Below are 21,236 nucleotides of genomic sequence, written 5' to 3' on the forward strand. Positions count from 1 at the left end.
GAAATGACCGTTTTTAACTATCGTAACGTTTATGCAATAAATATCAAAGGAAAATATCGACTTAAAATTTAGCTGGGATAACAACGACTGATATTCCCAAAAATAGTGGTTATAAAAAGTATGAGAAATAATTCACATTCTTGTATTTTCCATGAAGAAAATCAATTGAAGAAGTCAGATACAAAACTGCATAAGGCCATGGAACACAGTTCTAAGAAATTTGGAATTGTTTTGGTACAGAGCTGGTTCTCTTTTGCAACTGCTTTCCTTTTCTTCATCAGATTCTAAGCATTTCCTAATGAAAATTTATGTTATTCTGTACCGAACACTCCGGTCTTAACTCGTTTTCAGTCAGAAGTGCACTACTGCAGTTTTGTATCAGATTTCTTCAATTAGTACTCTTGTGTTTGCCGCATATGTTCATAGTTTCTTTTCTACTTTGAACTGAAAATCCCTTAAAAACAAAGCATTTTTTTTAAATACTTGATTGATTTAGTATTTGTATGGACCAAAATTTTGTTAATTTTTACATTTCACTTAATAGGACCCTAACCATTTTTAAAAATAGAATATGCCATAACTAAAAGTGATCTTTTTTCCTGTTTCTGACGATGATAATGATACTTTTGGCGAAACTTACTTTTTCATAAAAGTTTGTTTCTCATGCAGTTATGCTGTAAAAATGGAAATCACAAACATGGGAGAGCTTCAGATTGTAGTTTAGCGTCCGTTTCAGGAGCAAGAATATGTAGGACATTGAGCTATAGCTTAACGTGGAATACAAACAATTGGAGCTTCCATGGGGAATCGAACCCGAGTGTCCCGCGCGAAAAGCCATGGAGGGGCCACGAAGGAACTAAAAAATCTAGAATAACTTTGGTTCCTCGCTTCGTTAGTTACCCCCAGATAAGACAGTATTCACGTCCTAGAATGGGTCAACCGATAGTTGGGAATAGTGATGAGCGCAAGAGTCTTGGTCTCGCAGTTTTTGCAAGAGTGTTGCATGCAAGACCAGGACCAAGACCATACCTGCAAGACCAAGACCAAGACCAAGACTCTTGCGCAAGAATCTTGCACAAGTACAGACTCAGTGGTATAGCGTTCACCTCTGGTGCATGAGGTCCTGGTTAGATCCCAGCTTGCGCCATGTAAGCATTTTTGGTGGACAGACAACGTGGGCGTGGATATTCTCAGGGTTTTCACGTTTCCTCCTACTTTTTTCATTCCACTGTCTCATTCATTTCTTTGCCTTGGTGCATAATCCTGGGACGTTAAAAAAGATATTACATCATCTCAAAACATATTAGTAGCAGGGGTAAACGTGAGGGGGAATACGGTGGAACGCCGGCCTTCACCTCGAAAAAATATGTACGGCGTCTCCCCAGTTCCTAAAAAAAAAAAAATAAATAAATAAATAAATAAATAAAAATACAATGGGCAAAGATAGGCAGGAAGAACGGGCGTGACGTCATGACGATACCTACCGTCCTCCTACCCTTTCAGAACCACTTTTACTCCTGATTAGTAGTGTTCTTCCAAAAATAAAGAGAAATATAGTATTGAACGTCAGTAATTCCGTATACCATAGGTGCCGACTACATGGGTATGACCTTGGTTCCGAGACTCAAGCATAGAAATTTTTAATGTGTGCTCATAAAATTAATATGGAAATAACATTTTCTTGACATTAACAAAAACTTAGTGCATGTAACTGCAAGTTTGATTTCATGGGCGGATGCTTATATGATGAATAATTGTTTATCAGTAAAATTTTTAGCCTCCTTAGGTTTACGGCACATCGAAGATTGAGCGATATAACATTATACAACACTAAATAATTCATATTCACAAGTGAGAAAGTAAAGTTATTTTAAATATCTCGGAGTTTGATGCCATTATTTTGTATTTTTAATATAGGTCAAAAGTTTTTATATAAATTGAGTATACACAAAAGGCAAAATTGAGTTGTTTTCAGTTTCACTGAAATTATTCTAAAATATTAAGAGGTTTGATTATAATTGTTATTATTTTAATTTTTTCGATCTTTTTGGCCAATATTGCTAAACATATCATCATCATAGCTATTCTTCCATTATTGGCAGGTCACTTGCTGCAATTCAGAAGCTTATATGTACGATGGTCCTCAGCTAGTCTCTTCGTCTTGACGTAGCAAATTTCTACTTTCCTTCAACTACAGTCTTCTTTGCCCCCTCCCTTACTTTCCTTCCACCATACCCTCTAGCACGTCCCTCATAATACAGTTCCTCCTCATCCAACGTCCTAACTAGTTCCTTTCCTCCTCTTAATTACATCTAAAATTCTTCTTTTCTCCCTATCTGCTACTAGTTCTAATATCTAAGTACTAATCCGGTTACGACGGAAAGCAGTTTACAGGCTTTTGTTTCAGCAACAAAGTAAACATAAATGCTGGCGCAAAGATTTTGACTCCGCCCGACTTTGCCATAATTAAGCTAGGCGAGCTTTGATTGTTGCAAGTCTTGAGTTTCAGTTTGAGAAGGCAGTGTTCTACGTCGAGCAGCAAGGCGACAACACACCAGCTGACATTATGATGTTGCTATGTCTGTGCAATATAGCGGCCTGAAGCAGAAGACTATAAAAGGCTTTTCTTTTTTTGAGCTGAGCGAAGCGAAGCTCTTATACTCGGGTTAGCCGTTTGGTTGTCCGCGAACTCCTCCTAGACCGTTTGGCCGATCTCAACCAAACTTAGCACGCTGATAGAGTATGTCGTGCTGAGTGACAACATAGGTCGAAATCAAAAATCCGATGTACCATCGAGGAATAATCACCGAAAAACGCTTCCTCCTAGACCGTTTGGCCGATCTCAACCAAACTTAGCACGCTGATAGAGTATGTCGTGCTGAGTGAGAACATAGATCGAAATCAAAAATCCGATGTACCATCGAGGAATAATCACCGAAAAACACTTCCTGATTACGTAGTTTACGCTCGCTCAGCTCATTTCATTGCAATCGGGTATATCCATTGCATTCCTAGTTTAAAATAGGAGTCGATGTTTCTTATGTATGAATCAATATCAAACTACATTTTATTAACTGTATTATGACTAATTACTTATGTATGTATGTATGTAATTAATACAGTAATAATGAATAATCTAATAAAGAAAAATAATCAATAAACAACAATAATTAATACTCTACAACATTCTCTATGTATCGATTCGTGTTAACTGAGTTTTTGCTTATCCGAGTTAGGTCCGGTCCACATTAGCTCGGATAATCGATACTTTACTGTATTATTATTATTATTATTATTATTATTATTATTATTATTATTATTATTATTATTATTATTATAACACCGTGTATAACCATGGATGATAAGCGGTTTGTTTCTGAATACTGAAAACTAGTTGAGTGCCGATCTCGGTCTTCAGGAGGCAAGGACATCGTTCACTAGATTCTGAGTTTCAGTTCCGGAGGGGCTGCGGCGGCTCAGTGGTAGGGCGTTCACCTCTGGTGCTTGGGGTCCCGGGTTCGATCCCAGCCCCCGCCAAGTGAACTTTGTGGTGGACAAACACCGTGTACGTGGGTTTTTTCGTGGTTCTCCCGTTTCCTCCCACTTTCTTCATTCCACCATTTCATTCATTACTCATCGTCACCGTCTCCTTTAGCTTAACCGGCATAAACCGGGACGTAAAACTCAAAGATTTCATTTCAGTTCAGTTCAGTTCCGGAGAAGCAAGTATTGAAGCTTGATCCAAAAATTGTTAAAAGTTATAGGGCGCCGGCCGAAAATGTTCAAATTCAAAACTGCTCGGCTCGGATTTAGGGTTGTCAATGGCTCGGTTCACAGCTCATTCACTATCGAGACGAACCGAGAAGTGAGCCAAGCCAGCAGCTCACCCAACCGAATCGGCTCGAGCAGAGGCTCATCTGAGCCCAGTCAGTGGCTCATTCCAACAGAGCGGCTCGAGCCATCACCTCAGTTAAGCAGAGTCGATGGCTCGTCCCAACTGAGCTGGCTCAAGCCATCGGCTCATCCTAATCGGTAGAGAAAAGGAAAAGGAGGTTAGAAAAATCTATTGTCGCCTCGTTATCGAGACGAGAGGGGATGCGAGTAGTGTCCCCTGTCTTAAGCAACACTAAAAGTATTCCACATTACTGTTTACATTTCTCATGATTTTCACTTTCCAGTCTAATCAGGCCATGATTTAAAAACGAGTTGAAAGGAGCTGAACGAACGAGCCATTTAGCAAACTCGACTCTAAACTCGCTCTGAAAACAGTGATTCGGTCCGGAACTCGACTCAAAAAATTACCTTTGACTAGACTCGAAACTCGAGGCGAATTCGACTCGAGTCGAACTTTAGCTTGACTCGTGCCCATCCCTAACCCAATGCGTATATCCCTAATTTATAGTAAAGATTAAGTACGTGGGTTGTTCAATACATAAGTTCTCCTAAGCTATAAAAGATTTAGTTTTTTAAGGTACATTCGTAAACTATGAGTTCTTTCTCATTGAGGCATTTGTCTGACCGTTTCACCAATTTGTCCAACCTTTCTACAAAAAATCAGGGCTCTGGCTAAGGTTCCTCACATTAGGCTTCATTTCTTCATCACCAGTTGACAAGAGACCAGATCGCTTAACATCGAACATAAACTCTTCTTCAGGGCCCCAATTCGACACAAGCGACCTGTTCTCTTCCTCTTGACGATAACGCCCACCCCCAATCAGATCACAAACAAGACACAAAAAATTGAAGAATTAGGGTAAGAACCGTTGCCCTACACTCCATAGAACCTCAATTGAACGCGAAGTTACTTCGATATTTTTCCGGTGTGTTAGAGTCTGCGGTGCATGGTGAATGTTTCGAAGCAGATGAAGAAGTGGAGAAAAAAAATATGAGGAGACTGCTAAAATAGTCAGAGCCCTGATTTTGGACAAATTGGTGTAACGGTGAGACAAATGTCTGAAACTCAATGGGAATTCTATGGAGAAATGAGGGAGGACTCACCTGCACATGTATACTCATGTCCAAAATTGTTGTCGCATATCTATAACTGTCTTCTTGTAAGAACATAATTTGATAATGATTTTGCAGGGTAGTTTTAATACTGATACTACATGTAGAGTCGGGAAATGTATATTTGTGCTAAATTTCATAGGAAAAGAACTATAAATACGAAAATTTGCACAAGTAAAACAAAATGTTGCTAAATGGATAAGGAAGTTTTATTTTCGTTTTATTGTTCTTATTTACCGCTCTTTTGACATGAAATTTGCCACATACATGTCTTTGCCGATTATGCACATACTAACATTATAAGAAATACCGGGCGAATTCGATATCAAATTATATTCCTTCATAAATATATTTATAGACATGCGACAATAATTTTGGACATGAGTGTACCTCTGTATGTATAGTTTACAAATGTATCTTAAAAAATAAAATATTTTACAGTTTAGGGAAAATTATACATTGAACGACCCGCACGTATATATAAATATTTTTTCATCTAGATGTGTATGTAACTCGTAACTCTTAAATATTTTCAGAATTGTATAGTGGCATTAGCGAAATGTACATTTATAAATGAAAATCTTTAAGTTTTACGTCCCACGTTTATGCCGGCTAGGCTAAAGGAGACGGTGATTATGAGAAATGAATGAAATAGTGGAATGAAGAAAGTGGGAGGAAACGGGAAAATCCCGAGAAAACCCACGCGCACGGTGTTTGTCCACCACAAAGTTCACTTGGCGCGGGCTGGGATCCCCTACGCACCAGAGGTGAACGCTCTACCACTGAGCCACCGCGGTCCCCACATTTATGAATGAATGCAATGTGAATAGGCGCAGTTAGACCGCGTGAAGATGTTAATGGGTTGACTCTCAATTCGTTCGAGATACTCCCTCTAGCTGTGTATTTCAATAAACATAATTGAAAAATTTCCCTTTCGTTCAAGAGCTATTTTATGAAATAACGGACTACGTACGCATTAACCTTGTAATCTTCAAAGTCCTCCTTGCGTGATAATAACTTATGCCTTGGTCAAGGTCGACCTCTACTCCAATACATGGAAAGAATGTAACCGAGAGAAATGTATGAGAGATTTGTTACTGCTAACAAGAACAAATTCAAAACGAAATAAATTGTTCAAAGCTGAATACACACCAAATGTATTTGATCCACACGTTTAAATATGCCGCGATTACATCCCCTGAAGATAGCAGAATTGATTTAAATTTAAAACAGATAAAGTGTTGTTTGATCAAAGAAAAAATTTAGGAACACAATTAGCTAGCAACTTTAAGAAAATGTTATGTACAATCTTAATTAACAACTCCTTCTGAAAAACTGTCAAAAGATGTTAATTTAAAATTTATTTAATTTAATTTATATATTCATACGAAAATGACCAATAGTTTATTTCTTCAAGATGGTGTGTGAAAAACTCTGGACTGTTACATGAAGTATTAAGATGTAGTAAATAACTTATCTATTAGATGCACACGAAAGAATAAAATATTTCTTTAAAGAACATTTCTTTACAGAAAATGTTTCTCTAGAAACAACTATCAGGTGTTTTTCGGTTATTTGAACATTATTCACAATTTAAATTAACTTTTTATATGCTATTCAATGTTCATGTTTATTTCGAGTTAGAGTTTAGTGCCTTTTCTTTAAATTATAAATGCCTAATTTATCTGCCTATTTTCCATACTTTTAATGCCTACATATCGTTATTTTAGTCAGGCAGTTGAACTCCGTAGGTAGTGTTTCTTTATGATCAAAATACAAAGTAACTTGGCATTAGCTGTGAAAAAGTTTCTTTTTTTTTTTTTTTTTTTTTTTTTAGGTTCGCCGTGAGATTTTAAGTTACACAGTTACTGCAGTGGTTCCTAACCGATGTGTGCGAAATGTTAGAATTTAAAAATCATAAATATTTAATAAGAAATTAAAATTGATTTTCAGACAGGCTCAACCAGTTAACGCCTTCGCGGCAGCAACAGTGCTCAGTACTACATAGTCAATACTTCATAGAAACTTATAGGCTTATGCTATTATACTTTATATTATTATCAGGGTGCAAAATTTTCGGTCGCCATTCGCGACTAGAAATTTTTGAGCTGGCGACCAGTGTCTGGTAGAAATGATTTCTGCTTAAATTCACAGGGCTGCGCAGTTTCTGTTTCGCACGAAAATAATTGTCACTGAATGAGAGAAAATACGGAATATAAAGTTTTCACAACGTTGTAATTCGCCCCTCCTTTCCCACTAGTCCAGTGCAATTAGACAAAAAATTGTCCAAACCCGGAATTTTATAATAAGCTGAAAATTGGTGGAGGTGTTTATATTGTTGTTCTGAACAACACACTCAAAGTCCCAACAAATCCCACTTGGGGAAACCAAGATATGACGTCATCAAGATGCCCGACGAAAGAATTTATGTCTTAAATTTTAAAACGTCGTGTCTTCGCGACGTTTCAAGGTAGGAACATCATCCTTGCTTCATTTCACTGAGAATAGATTCAAAATTATTATTTATATCGACTTCTTGTCATACACTATTGTTATCTTTAAATGTGGCGCCTTAAAATGAAAGGAATGTGTATTTTCAATTTTTATTTCAATCTTTAACTGTGAATAACTTTGAAACGGAATTATATATGGGAAAATGTTTTGAAGTAATCGTTATTTGCTGTTTTAAGATCTTTCCAACGAGCCCAAAACTATTGTTCTACCTCTAAAAATAACAGAGCTAGCCGATTTAATGTAGAACTCGCAGTAACCGACAATCTTTAAAAAATGATCGCATCCAAATCATTTATGACTTTGTAAACGGAAGTAAACGAAATTTGTATTGCAAATAATAGTTGCAATGTTCGGGATGACTTTTGTTATATTTTTATCATAAATAAGTGTGAAACATACAGCTTACGGAATGTTCTTAAGAGGCAGATGAACGTTATAATTTTTCTAAGACTTAATTTTTCAATACTGATAAATATTTCTCTACTTGATGATTCAACTGATCCATATTGTTTTCTTTTGAAACAATCCCTTTGTAAAATAAATATTCAAAGAATAAACTATATTTTCGGTTCAATTCTTTCTGGAGGTGTGTTATCCAAAATACTAGCAGAACTGCTATGATGTCTTCTCATGTATAGGTTATATCGTATAAAAACAAAATATATATGATTGTCTTGTGAAACAAAAATGAAATCTTTGAGTTTTACGTCCCGCGGTTATGCCGGTTAGGCTAAAGGAGACGGTGATGATGAGTAATGCGTGAAATGGTGGAATGAAGAAAGTGGGAGGAAACGGGAGAACCCCGAGAAAACCCACGCACACGGTGTTTGTCCACCACAAAGTTCACTTGGCGGGGGCTGGGATCGAACCCGGGACCCCAAACACCAGAGGTGAACGCTCTACCACTGAGCCACCGCGGCCCTCTTGTGAAACAAGATGTTTATGATTGTAAAGTGAAACAAGTTAACCTTCAGCCATGAAAATTATCACATAAACAGTAATTGTCAGACAAAAGAACAATTAATGAATGTAGAACTGCTCATGTCACTGCTTATACAAGCAATTCAAGCTCTTTCGTGTCACCGTCTTCAACTAGAATGTGTGAATGTGTGAACGTTTTTCACAGCCATGACCAACACAATAACCACACATTGTCGAACAATTCAAGTCACTTCTTCGGCATTCGCAATTTCGTTCGCAACCAAACTTACAATTACAAGATACGTGCAAGATACTTTCAGGTGCAGAGGCATTTTCGCTTGGAATAGGTTTGTAATGACCATCTATTAACATCCATCCCCAATCTGTTGGTGATAAATTCACGCCGTTCCCTGCTGAACGTGGTGATAAAATCGGTAGGAATGTTGCTTTGCTGCAGCTGATGTTGGTGGAAGTGACGATAAGTTAAATGCTGACTTAAACTGTATTGCCACAGTTCCCATGTATTGATGGTACCTTGCTTTATCCAGGTTACCATTTATAGGCTATAGAAGCCATATAAATTCTAGAAGAAAGGATTCCGCAGCATTCGCAATTTCTTCGTGAGTTACGTCTGATCTGTTAAATATACTTAAGACTAACACGTTTTCTTAAAAGAGAGTTCTCTCGAAATTTCCTAAAAGCTATCTGTTTTCCTCTCCTAAACGGCGTAGAAGTTGTATCACACCCAGTTGCGGCATGGAGGAAAAAATATTAGGAAGAATTTTTCCGAGGCCAGCTTGAAGTTTCCTACTGCTGTAAACTTTGTGATGATTGTCTCTTTTTCCTGGTATTAGCATCCAAACTTCGAAGCAATCTACATCAGCATGTGCAGCCAAAAGAAATTACAAATCAATGTCTTTTCCTACAAGAACTGAAGATATTCCTGCTCTTGCTACGGTAACTGATGTTGAAATCACCAAGATGTTTGTGTCGGAGGAAGCTTGAAGTACCTTAATACCCGCTGATTGAAGATGCTCTGTTAAAAGTTCTATAATCTTCTTTTGTTGGAGATGTTTGTCAAAACCAGTTCTTGGGATACAATCGATGGTTTGAAATCGTCGATTATTGTCTCCTTTACTGATTTTTTACATCTTCGCCTCTTGTGCTCTTCATCTTTCGTGCTTGGACCTGAGTGGCCATCAAAAACGACATTAACTCTGTGTCCGTAGTGTTGCTGAATATATTTAAGATACTGGAGACATATCTGACGGAAGTTGGCCGCTAGCATTCACGTTACACGATGTAATAGAAAACCTCCGTCGATTGTATATATGCGATCTGATGGTAATATGTTCTCGGAAGGAACAAGTTCCTCCAAAACAGCGATCAATGCTGCCATCCATTGAAACACCATCAAAAAAGCAGGTGGTCTTGCGGGCACCTCGTACCTCAAGTATTAGGCCAACTCCTCATCGCTTCGCACGACACATAGAATACGATCAAAGAGTTGGTTAGGGTTAACTTCAACATCTCTTTCTTTAAATTTTATAGTTTTGGCTACACTTGGAAGCGATAGAACCTTATCTCTTCGCTTCAGATGGATGTCACTAAACCGTTGACCCACAATTGATTTAATCGATCTTGGGCTCCATCACAATTCACACTTTCATCGCCCACCAAGCCAGTAGAGATGGAAACCAAAAATTTGACGAGATTTGAAAAGGATTGTGCGAGTGCAGCCAGGTCATCATGCCCTGAAGATCCTCGTTGTCCCTGACTTTCCGAGATTCTTTCTGTTCCACATGTTGTTCTGACGTTGTAATAAAAACATCGGTGAAGATTTCGACGGTTTCTATAACATGTGATGATGCAGGTATTGCACAGACCCAGAGCACATCCACCATTTTGGCCACGTGTTAATCCATCTGCAGTCTTCATCGTACGCATTAACACTTGTTCTATTATCATATCCGTCCATATTTCTGGCCAAAATTTTTCTGTTCTTCTAATTGTGAAATAGCTATGCTTCATAAATTTGTCAAATTCTTCATGACTCACGATTGTTTCTAGTTTAGCATTTGTTGCAAGTAAGTGTGGGCAGACTTCGCATAATTGAAGTGGCCTGCAGCATGCAAGAAAGGGATCATACATTGGACGCTATAAAGGTGAAGGTTCCAATCACCTGAACGTTCTGCTCTAATAAAGAGACGCATAATGTTAACCGTTTCGAAGTATTGCGCCCATAGTTTTCCGGTTCGATTTGAAACAGATACAATGTGTAATGTTTCATGTAACATATTTTGAATGTCCAGTAGAAATTGAGACGTGCTTATATTTTCTGTGACAATGTACCTCGAAATACATCTAAGTGCATGCTTTTCAGTCTATGATTAAGATCTTCATTTACATTCATTTCATTTAGTAACAGCTTTGCAAGCGAAACCTGAGTTAGAAAATGCGCACGAATAGCTCGAGCATAGCATGCCCAGTCATCACATGGGCTACTCTGTTCTTTGCTTAGATGATATCCCACGGCTCTTCCAAACTGTTACCAGCCATAATGTTTAGAACAGCATCGAGAAATGACATACATATGTTAAAATCACCACGACGCACAATTACGCACGAGAGTGGACTGTCTTTTTCTATTACTAGAACCATGTCTATGGTTTTAGTATATAGTGGCTGATCAAATGTCACTACACAGGATTTTTGACTCATTTTCATGCATTGCTCCATTGCGTTCAGGAAACAAGTGTAAATTGTACTTGGGTTTCCTGGTACAAGATTCACGAAAGGTACAGGCAAAATGGCTGATGTTTCGTATTCCTTCGGCCTTGCTTTAGTCATTGCGTCCATATATCCATTCGAACTAGGGCTTGACATTTCTTCCACCATGTATCCCAACATCCAGCATAGATCAACTAATCGAGCATTTTTTATATTTTCTGATTCTGGGAGAGCTGCGCTGGTATCTTCTTTAATTAAATCTCTTTTCAGATTTTCTGGCCCCATAGCGTTTGTAACTTTGTTACAGATTTTATTTTTCCCTTTTTTGTTTTCTTTTTCTATGCGTAAATAATAGAACCTCTATTAATTTGATTTTAAGTAACCAAATGTTAATAATAATTTGAGCTGTAGCGCGATCTACTTATCAACTAATATAGTGTAATAGTAAATTGTAGTATGCGATCACTGCTAGCTCAACATAAAACTGATTAGCTGAGTTAATTTTAGAAATAGAACAATGATTTTGGGCTCGTTGGAAAGATCTTGAAACAGCAAATAACGATTACTATAGAACATTTCCTCGTATATAATTCTGTTTCAAAGTTATTCACAGTTAAAGATTGAATTAGAAATTGAAAATACACATTCCTTTCACTTTAAGGCGTCATATTTAAAGACAACAATAGTGTATGACAAGAAGTCGTTATAAATAATAATTTTGAATATATTCTGAGTGAAACGAAGCAAGAACGTAGTTTCTACCTTGATATGTTGAGAAGATACAACATTTTAAAATTTAAGACATAAATTCTGCCATTGGATATCTTGATGACGTCATATCTTGGTTTCCCCAAGTGGGATTTTTGGGACTTTGAGTCTGTTGTTCAGAACAACAATGTGAACATCTCTACCAATTTTCAGCCTTGTTATTATAAAATTCCGGGTCAAAACCTAAATGCACTGAACTAGACTCTCAATCGAAATGGTTTGCCTCCTGGTACGTCAATGCGCGACATCGTTTCCCCTGATGTTTGAAGCTAGAATAGCTGGAGGGACAGACCAGCGCATAGAATCAGTGTTGCCAGATCTACTGATTTTGCAGGAGATCTCCTGATTTTTCTACGTTCTACTGATCTACTGCGAAAGAAAGTGAAAAGTAAACAATCTCCTGCTTTTTCCTTACTTCGAGAAGCTAAAGAAATATATTATTATTAATATTGAATTTTCAATGTTTCCTCACATAAAAAGATGAAATTTCTTTGTTATAATACACAAAGCTCTGTAGAGCATATAGTTATACAGCTTTACTGTATATAATATGAATCCAAAGGATACAACTGTATGTCATCTTCTATATGCATTATGGTTAGCGTTTTTATGACTTTCTGTAAGATTTACAAGTAAGTGTTGTTTAGATTGGGATTTGGGTTGGAAGAGTGGCTTAGATCATTTCTCCACGATCGTCAGCAAGAAATCGTCTTACTCCTCGACCACGTGTGACTGTACCATATAGCTACGTTATCGCTACGTGCATGAAAAGACATTTTCCCATTGCGCTTTGCTCTTTCACTACGTTTTACTTTACACACGTGTGTATCAAATAATATTAATATAAATCCGGACTTCTCCCTTTCATTTGCTCATCGTAGTTCATCGGAAATGAATTCGGGACTGCTTGTTTTGACTACTGCGCCCGTAACAATGGCAAATTTTATTGCCCCTCCCCCGGATTTACATTCAAACGCCACCACTGTATGTGTCTACTGCTTTCTCCTGTTTTTTATCTTCGAATCTCCTGCTTTTCCAACTGACTGGTCTGGCAACACTGCATAGAATAGATCAATCAGTCACGTCAGCATGTCATTGATAAATAAATAACAAAATAAGTAAATACCCAAAATATTTTTAAAAAAGTATATTTTTGCATGGGAGTAAGTCCCTTCACTTAAGAACTTTGATCTGAAAACTTCAATCGACAACTTTTACTTCAGTGCAGAGAGAGACAGCGTTACACAAACGTAAAATCTTAAGGTAAGATATTTTTTAACGTGTATATGAATTGTCTAATTCAAAATTGATTATCCTGAATCTAATTGTTGGTTTTGAAATTTTATGCCCTGATGTAATCTTTCTTTCTCACAAGCAAAAGGCTGTAAGGGGGGGGGGGGTGAGCGGATCTCTCATAATTTGTACGTGAGAGATACTGACGATCATCATTTTTAGATTGGCGAGTGCGTCTGACTTTGAAATTTTGCGTCCTGTTATTATTATTATTATTAATAAAATATCAAAGAAGTTAATCGCGATGATGTGGATGTTTAATAAAGTGCATCGTCAGTCTAAAAAAAAAAAAGTTGAGAACCACTGAGTTGGTGTACTAAAACTGAAATAGACTGAAAAACGCTGTAATAAAAAAAATAAAAAATAAAACATCTCTTTTGAAGAGAAATATCCAAATATCGAACAATCATTAATTAATTAACAGAAGTGCCATTCTTCGAACGTGAAATATAAGGTTTAATAAATATCAAACCGAAAATGTGAATATTATAGAAAGTACTCGTTTTCTATCGATAGCGAAATTTTCGAAAACCCTAGAACACGTGCTTCCTATATGCGTGATATAAAGATCGGGTGATTTGAATATTATAGAAATGCCCTCCTTTCCTGCTTAAAGTGGTACTTTCGGAAACGTTGAAACACTTATACACTTGCTTTTAATTAAGAGTTTATATACCGATTTTACACCCCGAACTAAAGCTAATCATTACATCCAGCACTCTTTTTAATTAAAAAAGGTCATATAGTTATTATAGAATGACCCCCTTTCCTCCCTCAGAAGCAGAATTTTCGAAAACACTGAAACACTTGTTCCTTGATTTTTAATGTCGAGTTTCATGCCTCTAACTTGAGAGATTTGGAATATTGAATTCTTGATAGAAAATTTGAATCCCCCTTTACCTTCCTTAACACACAAGTTTCAAAACATTCTTTCTTAATTTGCTTCCTATGAGGAAAGAAATAGTCTGTCCAAATTTCATGTTTCTACCTGTATGAGTACGACCTGAGCGATGATAAGTCTGTCATTTCTACTCTTTTATTCTGTTTAATAATATATAGACATTAGTTACATGGTGTTATAGGTGGTCAGTATTTTACGCGTACATAAATAATAATATAGTAAGAAGGAACGGAGGCTCTGTGGAAGCCGCCAGATGTAGTCAGTCTGTCAGTCAGAGGCGTTCGGTTGGTAATCGTGAGCCGAAACTTACCGTCGGTTCTACTTCCACTGAAAAGCGTGGACATTTTTATCTAGATATCTCTGTAGGAAATTCAAATATCAAAATAGAACAAGTTACTGAAGCACAAAGAAAAAGTGGTAAAGCACTCATCTCTAGTGTCAAGATTCCTTGATTAGATTGCAGGTCATGTGGTGTTGTGAAGGACACAACTTCCGTTCTCCCACATTCTCATTCAGAGAATTCTTTCATAGACGTTCACCTTCATTTAATATACCTCTCATTTAGCCTCAAGGACATAAATGTGAAACGTTAAATATTTCATTTTATATCAACAATAATGCCTAGATAAGAGTAACATTGTTAAAGAAATATACCGAAAGAGTATTCTCCAGGTGGTATTGTTCGAAGGTGTTTGTTCAAGTTTGCCGTTGCTTTTCAGAACCGAGATTGTATAAAACGTGGACCTACCGTTTAAAATGGAAGCAGAACCACCGTAATTCGTTCCATGCTCCATCGGGACCTCGTGTTCCTAGTCACTATGGCAGCAGAGAGGGCTTATTGTTTTGAAGTTTAACATCCCTTTCAGCAGCAAGGTTATATGAGACCTAGATCTACACTTCAACGTGGATGCGGTTTATTATAAACTCTTACTAGGAATCGAAACGACATTTTTTCAGTTTAACGTTCCACGATTATGCCCGTTAGGTTAAGGGACGCGGATGATTCAGACAAATGAAATGAAATCTTTGAAAAAAATGAAATGAAATCTTTGAGTTTTACGTCCCACGGTTATGCCGGTTAGGCTAAAGGAGACGGTGATTATGAGAGATGAGTGAAATGGTGGAATGAAGTAAGTGGGAGGAAACGGGAGAACCCCGAGAAAACCCACGAGCACGGTGTTTGTCCACCACAAAGTTCACTTGGCGGGGGCTGGGATCGAACCCGGGACCCCAAGCACCAGAGGTGAACGCTCTACCACTGAGCCACCGCGGCCCCCTGATTCAGACAAGCGAATGATAATGGAAAAATTGCTGGAATGAGAAAGTCGGAAACGGGAGTACTCCCGAGAAAAACCACGGACACGGTGTCGTCCACCATAAACTTACTTGGTCGGGATCGAACCAGGGACCCTATGCACCAGAGATAAACTGTCTACTACAGAGCCACCGTGCTCCTTTCACTAGGAATGCAGCCCGAGTATCTTACGCAGAAGGCGGCCGTGTACTGAAACATTCCATGCTTATGCCGGCTAGGCTAAAGGGGACGGTGATGATGAGAAATGAATGAAATGGTGGAATGAAGAAAGTGATAGGAAACGGGAGGATCTTGAGGAAACAAACGCACATAGTGTTTATCAACCACAAAGTTCACTTGGCGAGAGCTGGGACCGACCCAAGGACCCCATGCACCAGAGTTGAACGCTCTACCACTGAGTCTCCGTGGCCCACACGACCGTGCCTATATATACTGTATATTCGCCCATCTAGGCCCTTGTGTCCACTTAATTCGCGGCTATTCTAAACTCTGTGCCACTCAATTCAACAGGGACATAACACAGAAACTTAATAGACAGGTTAAAAATGCCAATGGTCCTGTGAGGGACTCAAACCCTCGATCATCAGCCTAACGTTTCAGGCTGTTCGACTACTACTATACACCACACCAACTATTTATACAACCACAAGGAAGCCTCTCCGAAGTTTTGGGACACAATAAGGAAGTATGCTTGATAACTAAATTTTAAATTTTCTCCTTACGGCAAACAGAAAAGAAGGGCGTTTAGAAACATTTTGTTTCTTGTTTTAAGAAGATTGATATTTAATGTCTTACCTTGCACGTATAATAAACCACAAATTACATAAGCAAACCAAACGTTCAACATCATCAGTAAAACAAGTGCTCACACAAAACTTTGATCATTAGTTTCTATTTGAAAGAACTGAAATTTGTCTTCTTAAAAAGTCGTCTTCTGCCTTATTTTTTCTTTCTTTCTTTTACTTGCACGAACATTCGTGACGGAATGCCAACGGCACACAAAAACACACACATATATATACGCAAGTAACAACTGTAATAACGAAGTTATTTTCGGAAAGTGAAAGATAAAATCAGTGCTGTGCTTTGTAAGTCCGAACCGAGTTATTTGCCTTACTTACACCATAAATGATCATCTAAATCTAAATCAAACTCATGTTGCTCTTTACTATTATGTTTACGCGAGAGAGCACGTGTTTGACTGAAGGTCCGCCGCGCGCGCGCGCGCGCGCTATTTTGTTGTTGACTTGCTCTTAGCGTTGCCAGATGTATTGTCTTAACCGTAGAAATACGATAATTAGCCCCTCTCGTACGGTACATGGTCCAACTCATTGACCGTATGCATTTTCTACGATCTTACTGAAATTTCGTAGCAATATTTTATTTTTAATCAAAAGATCGTCTTCTATCGTGTTTTCTACCTCTCAGCGGTTCTCATCTTACCACCAGAGTTGGAGTGGATCAGTGTGTTATGGGTCAAAATTTGTGAGTGGGTCAGAGAGTGGTGAGTCAACAGTACGTGACACTGAGACCCACCACCACCAACCCACTCTGATCCTCTCTGACCGAACGACCCACCATGACCCACTCTGACCCACCAGCTTTCTCTGACACACCAACCCACTACGACCCCTTGACTAATTCTGCTCAATGTATTGTAGAGAGTATTTTCTGAAGACTGGTGAATTTGTCCACATTTTGCTTTCAAGCAGTAGCGTACCCAGGAATTTATTTCGGGGGGTCCAAACTAAATATGAAGCTATTTTATATTAAAATTGCCCCTAAAATTAGGCTAAATTTTAAAAAAGTCGAAATTTCGGGGGGGGGTCCGGACCCCCGTGACCCCCCCCCTGCGTACGTCCCTGCTTTCAAGGGCTCAATTTTTCTTCCTTTTTCATTTGTTTCTATTTACTTACTTGGGAGAGTATATCTAGGTGAAAAATGAACTCAGGCACTTTTGGATATTGATATTTGTAATTGTAATAATATTAATTACAAATAATAGCAATTCGAGAAACAGCCTATTCCTTTTTAGAGTTGACTACTGGAAAAATATTTTTTGAATCACCTGTAATATATGAATTATTATATTTAAAAAAATGAATGTAACTATGTGTGCATGATCATCATAGCCAAATGGAAAGCCAATTAAAATTACTTTTGGTATATAGTTTGGCCGCAATCCCAAATGTCCGCAATAAACTAACCCTAACAACTAACAATACTAACAATAAACTAACAACAATAAACCAACAATAAACTACGTCCCTTTGAGTGATGAAAGTGATAAGAATAACTTTGCTTTGATGATTAATGAATTCGAGAGTATGATTTTTCTGTTATTTGACACGCTACTCACTAACATTAATATTACATTTTAAAATAATTGCTATAATTCTCTATTACTTTTATTTTATCGTGCATAATTTGAAAGTAAAACATTAAACATCTCTGGATACAGTATGAAAAATATACGTATGAAAGATATACGTATGCTCAGAAAGTAAACAGTGTTCATATGCACGGTCCCCAGAAAGATGAAACTGTCCCTTTTGTCGTGCGTACGGTTTTTGTATTTTCTGATTCTGGCAACGCTGCTTGTTCTCCTCATCTTCTCAACAGTATAGCCATGTGGATCTTACACAACACGCAATGAAAGTCCGGTGAGTGAATTGAAGTCGGCATTTTTCTGTACTAGTTGTTGGGGAACATGATGGAAAGTGGCAATGAATTTTCTATTGACATTTGTAACATGAGATGAATTATTTAACGTTCATTCACAGTTTTTTGTTTACTTCTTACTTCCTTATGTAGTATACAAAAATTTAAAAATCTTTATTCCTTTTCCGTTCTTACTTTTACATCCTATGATTTAAGTATTGTGAGCTGAATGTGAGAAATAAATTATGATGTCCTCTTGAAATGAAATGAAATTTTTATCTTAAAAATTGATCCACGGTTATGCATGGATGGCAAAAAAACATAGATGATAACTTAAGTGACCGATTACGGAAGAGTTTGTGGAATGAGACATTCATAGCACAATATGTCCCTGGGAACGTCTTTTGGAAAAATCTTACAGGTTCCATTGCTGTCCCGGGATATTCAGGCTCGAAGTGCAAACTTTAATGATAATGGAAATACGTATCCAAGAGCAGTGGCGGCGATTGGACGTTAAAAGTGAAGGGGGAGAGGGCAAGCTATGATCTGAATATTTGTATATCAATGTTAGTTTTCCTGGTTGTTTGTAACACTTTGTTTGACGAAAGGTTGTATAATTAATAGGATACTATCGTTTTTTGTTAGAATATCAAACATTGGTATTCATATTTTTTTTTCGTTTGTCGTATTTCATATTTTATTAAGTAAATTGAGAAGAGCAACGCAAGTAGGTGTTAGCACTTTGTACTCTTTAACAACGAAAGTGTAAGAAGAGATTGATTCCTAGCTGATGAACACTTTAAAATTCTGTCTGGAAAATTATGTTATCAGTTTATTTAATTTAAAAAAAATTGCAAAAGAAATAAATAGATAAGATAATATTAATCATATTAATGAATAATGAGGCTTGTTTTTGCAAGAGTGGTATTGAAAGTGGGGATTAACGAACAACTCATATTTTTAATTCGACGCATGCTATCATATGTATTTTATTACGCTTAGAAAGAGAGTAAATACTAGAATCATATGATACGACATTTAAAGAAATACTTTTTCATCTTCCTGAAACATGTTCGTTGACATTTGGTACAGTTTTTACGTTCTTGGAATACACCAGAACTCAAAATTGCTTAAAATCACTCCACACTTCAGTTGTATCCTCGTCGCCAAAAGTGCCTTTACATCGCCGTGACGGGTATGTGACCGCGCAGTACTCTAAGGAAGGGATGGTTGCATAAGAAATTGTGATTAATTTTGAAGAGTTTTTATTTTGACTAGGGAAATAACGTAGGTATAGGGAGTAAAGGCATAGATTAGAAGCATCAGTGCACTGTCCTCTCTGAAAAGATTCGTATTCTCAGTTTTTCAATTTACTGTCTTATATGTTAAGTTAATAACTGTTAACAACTGCTACTAGCGCTTTTCACTCTTCAGGACTTAAATGCATGTTCGCAGGGCACTTTTCTAAGTCCTAAATGTGTGCGTGAATTATTTCATTCCTCTCACTGTAATTATTTGAGAATGGAAAATGATTACGCTAAACGTGAATATGTTTCTCTGTCGTAAAGCAAGGACCGTAATAAAAGTAGATAAGGCTCTTATTATTATACAAAACACAGAAGTATTTATTCCGTATATAGAACAATATAATACAGTAACTAAGAAACGTCATAATCACTTACGCCCGCATGATTTTTTCCAACGGGGGGGGGGAGGGCAAAATACCGATAGAGAGTTTTTCATTTTATTGTCCTATATATGTTAAGTTAAAATCCATAACATTAGTATTGATAGCGTATATCGTCTTTCGTCGCTGTAGCCCATTAGTCAGAACATTCATCTCCAGACATGATGTCGAGAGAATAGAAACAAAGAGATATGAACAGTGGCGTAATTAATTTTACTGCGCCCTGGATCGATCGATTATTGATATACTCATACTCCACCAGGCCCCCCTGTCCCAGGTATTTCAGTTGCTGCCTTATATATAGGGTTCCATGTCAGAAGGGCAGACACAAGGGCAAACACAGAAAGGCCCGAGTCAACACGGCCTGCGACATAAGGGACCCGCTACAAAAGGGCCAGACCAAAAAGGCCCCGCGTCAAAAGTGCCCGGGTGAAAAGGTCTCTGCAACAAAATGGCCTGACTCAAAAGGGGCCGAATCAAAACACACCTAATAAAAAGAGCCCTGGCCAAAAGGATCACACAAAAAAGAACCTGAGTCAAAAAGCTGTGCGTCCAAAGGGCCCGTGTCAAAAAGGGGCCCCGCTACAAAAGGGCCCAAGTTAGCTATGCATCAAAAGAGACCGAGTTAAAAGGTCTCCGCCAAAAGTGCCCGAGTCAAAACGGGTCGAATCAAAACGACCCATATCAAAAGGGCCGGGTGAAAAGGGTCCCAAGACAAAACAGTCCTAGTAAAAAGAGAACTGCCTCAAACAAGCCCGGGTCAAAGGGGGACACGCTACAAAAGGGTTCCAGTCAAAACTGGCCCTCGTCAAAAGGTCCCCGGTCAAAAGACCTCGGCAACGAAAAGGCCTCAGTCAAAAGGGCCCGAATCAAAACGCCCTTCATAAAAAGAGGTCGAGTTAAAATGGTCCCACGACAAAAGGACCCGAGTCAAAAGGTCCTGCGTCAAACAGGCCCGTGTCAAAAAGTGGCCCCACTACAAAATGTCCGAGTCAAAACAACCCCACGTCGAAAGGGCCCAGGTAAAAGGTCTCCGCGAAAAAAGGGCCCGAGTCATAAGGGCGCTGCGTCAAGAGAGCCTGGGTCAAATGGGTTCTGCGACAAAATGGCCCGAGTCAACAGGGAACTACGTCAAACGGGCCCTGGTCAAAGAGGCTCTGCTACAAAAGGGCACGGGTTAAAACGGCCAGGTGTCAGCTGGGCCTGAGTGAAAAGGGCCTCGCGTCAAAGTGGCACAAGTCAGGAAGGTCCCGCGTCAAGTGGGCCCGGTAAATAATGTTTCACGGGTAAAAAACTTTAATCAAAGCAAGATTGGAGATCAAGCATGCACAAGGGTTTTGTCTCCTGTTAGTAAATTGAAGTGTTTGTGCGAAAGAAGGAAATATATATGTGGTTATTAGTAACAAATGGCAAAATCGGATATCAAATGGGCCGGGTGA

The 21,236-nt window shown here is 38.1% G+C and overlaps 1 protein-coding gene across 1 annotated transcript in view; it reads right to left on the reverse strand.

Annotated features, from left to right (window-relative positions):
• The window catches only part of LOC145686180 (pancreatic triacylglycerol lipase-like), a 160,375-nt gene extending 143,748 nt beyond the window's left edge, over positions 1-16,627 (reverse strand). The window contains exon 1 of the mRNA XM_081759200.1: positions 16,245-16,627. Coding sequence (XP_081615326.1) covers positions 16,245-16,299 — 55 coding nt within the window. The 5' untranslated portion in view covers positions 16,300-16,627. The remainder of the gene's footprint in view (positions 1-16,244) is intronic.
• Between the last annotated feature and the right edge of the window lie 4,609 nt (positions 16,628-21,236).

Source organism: Thermobia domestica, chromosome 5 (assembly GCF_964235325.1).
Source record: "Thermobia domestica chromosome 5, izTheDome1.hap1.1, whole genome shotgun sequence".
Taxonomy (NCBI): Eukaryota; Metazoa; Arthropoda; class Insecta; order Zygentoma; family Lepismatidae; genus Thermobia; species Thermobia domestica.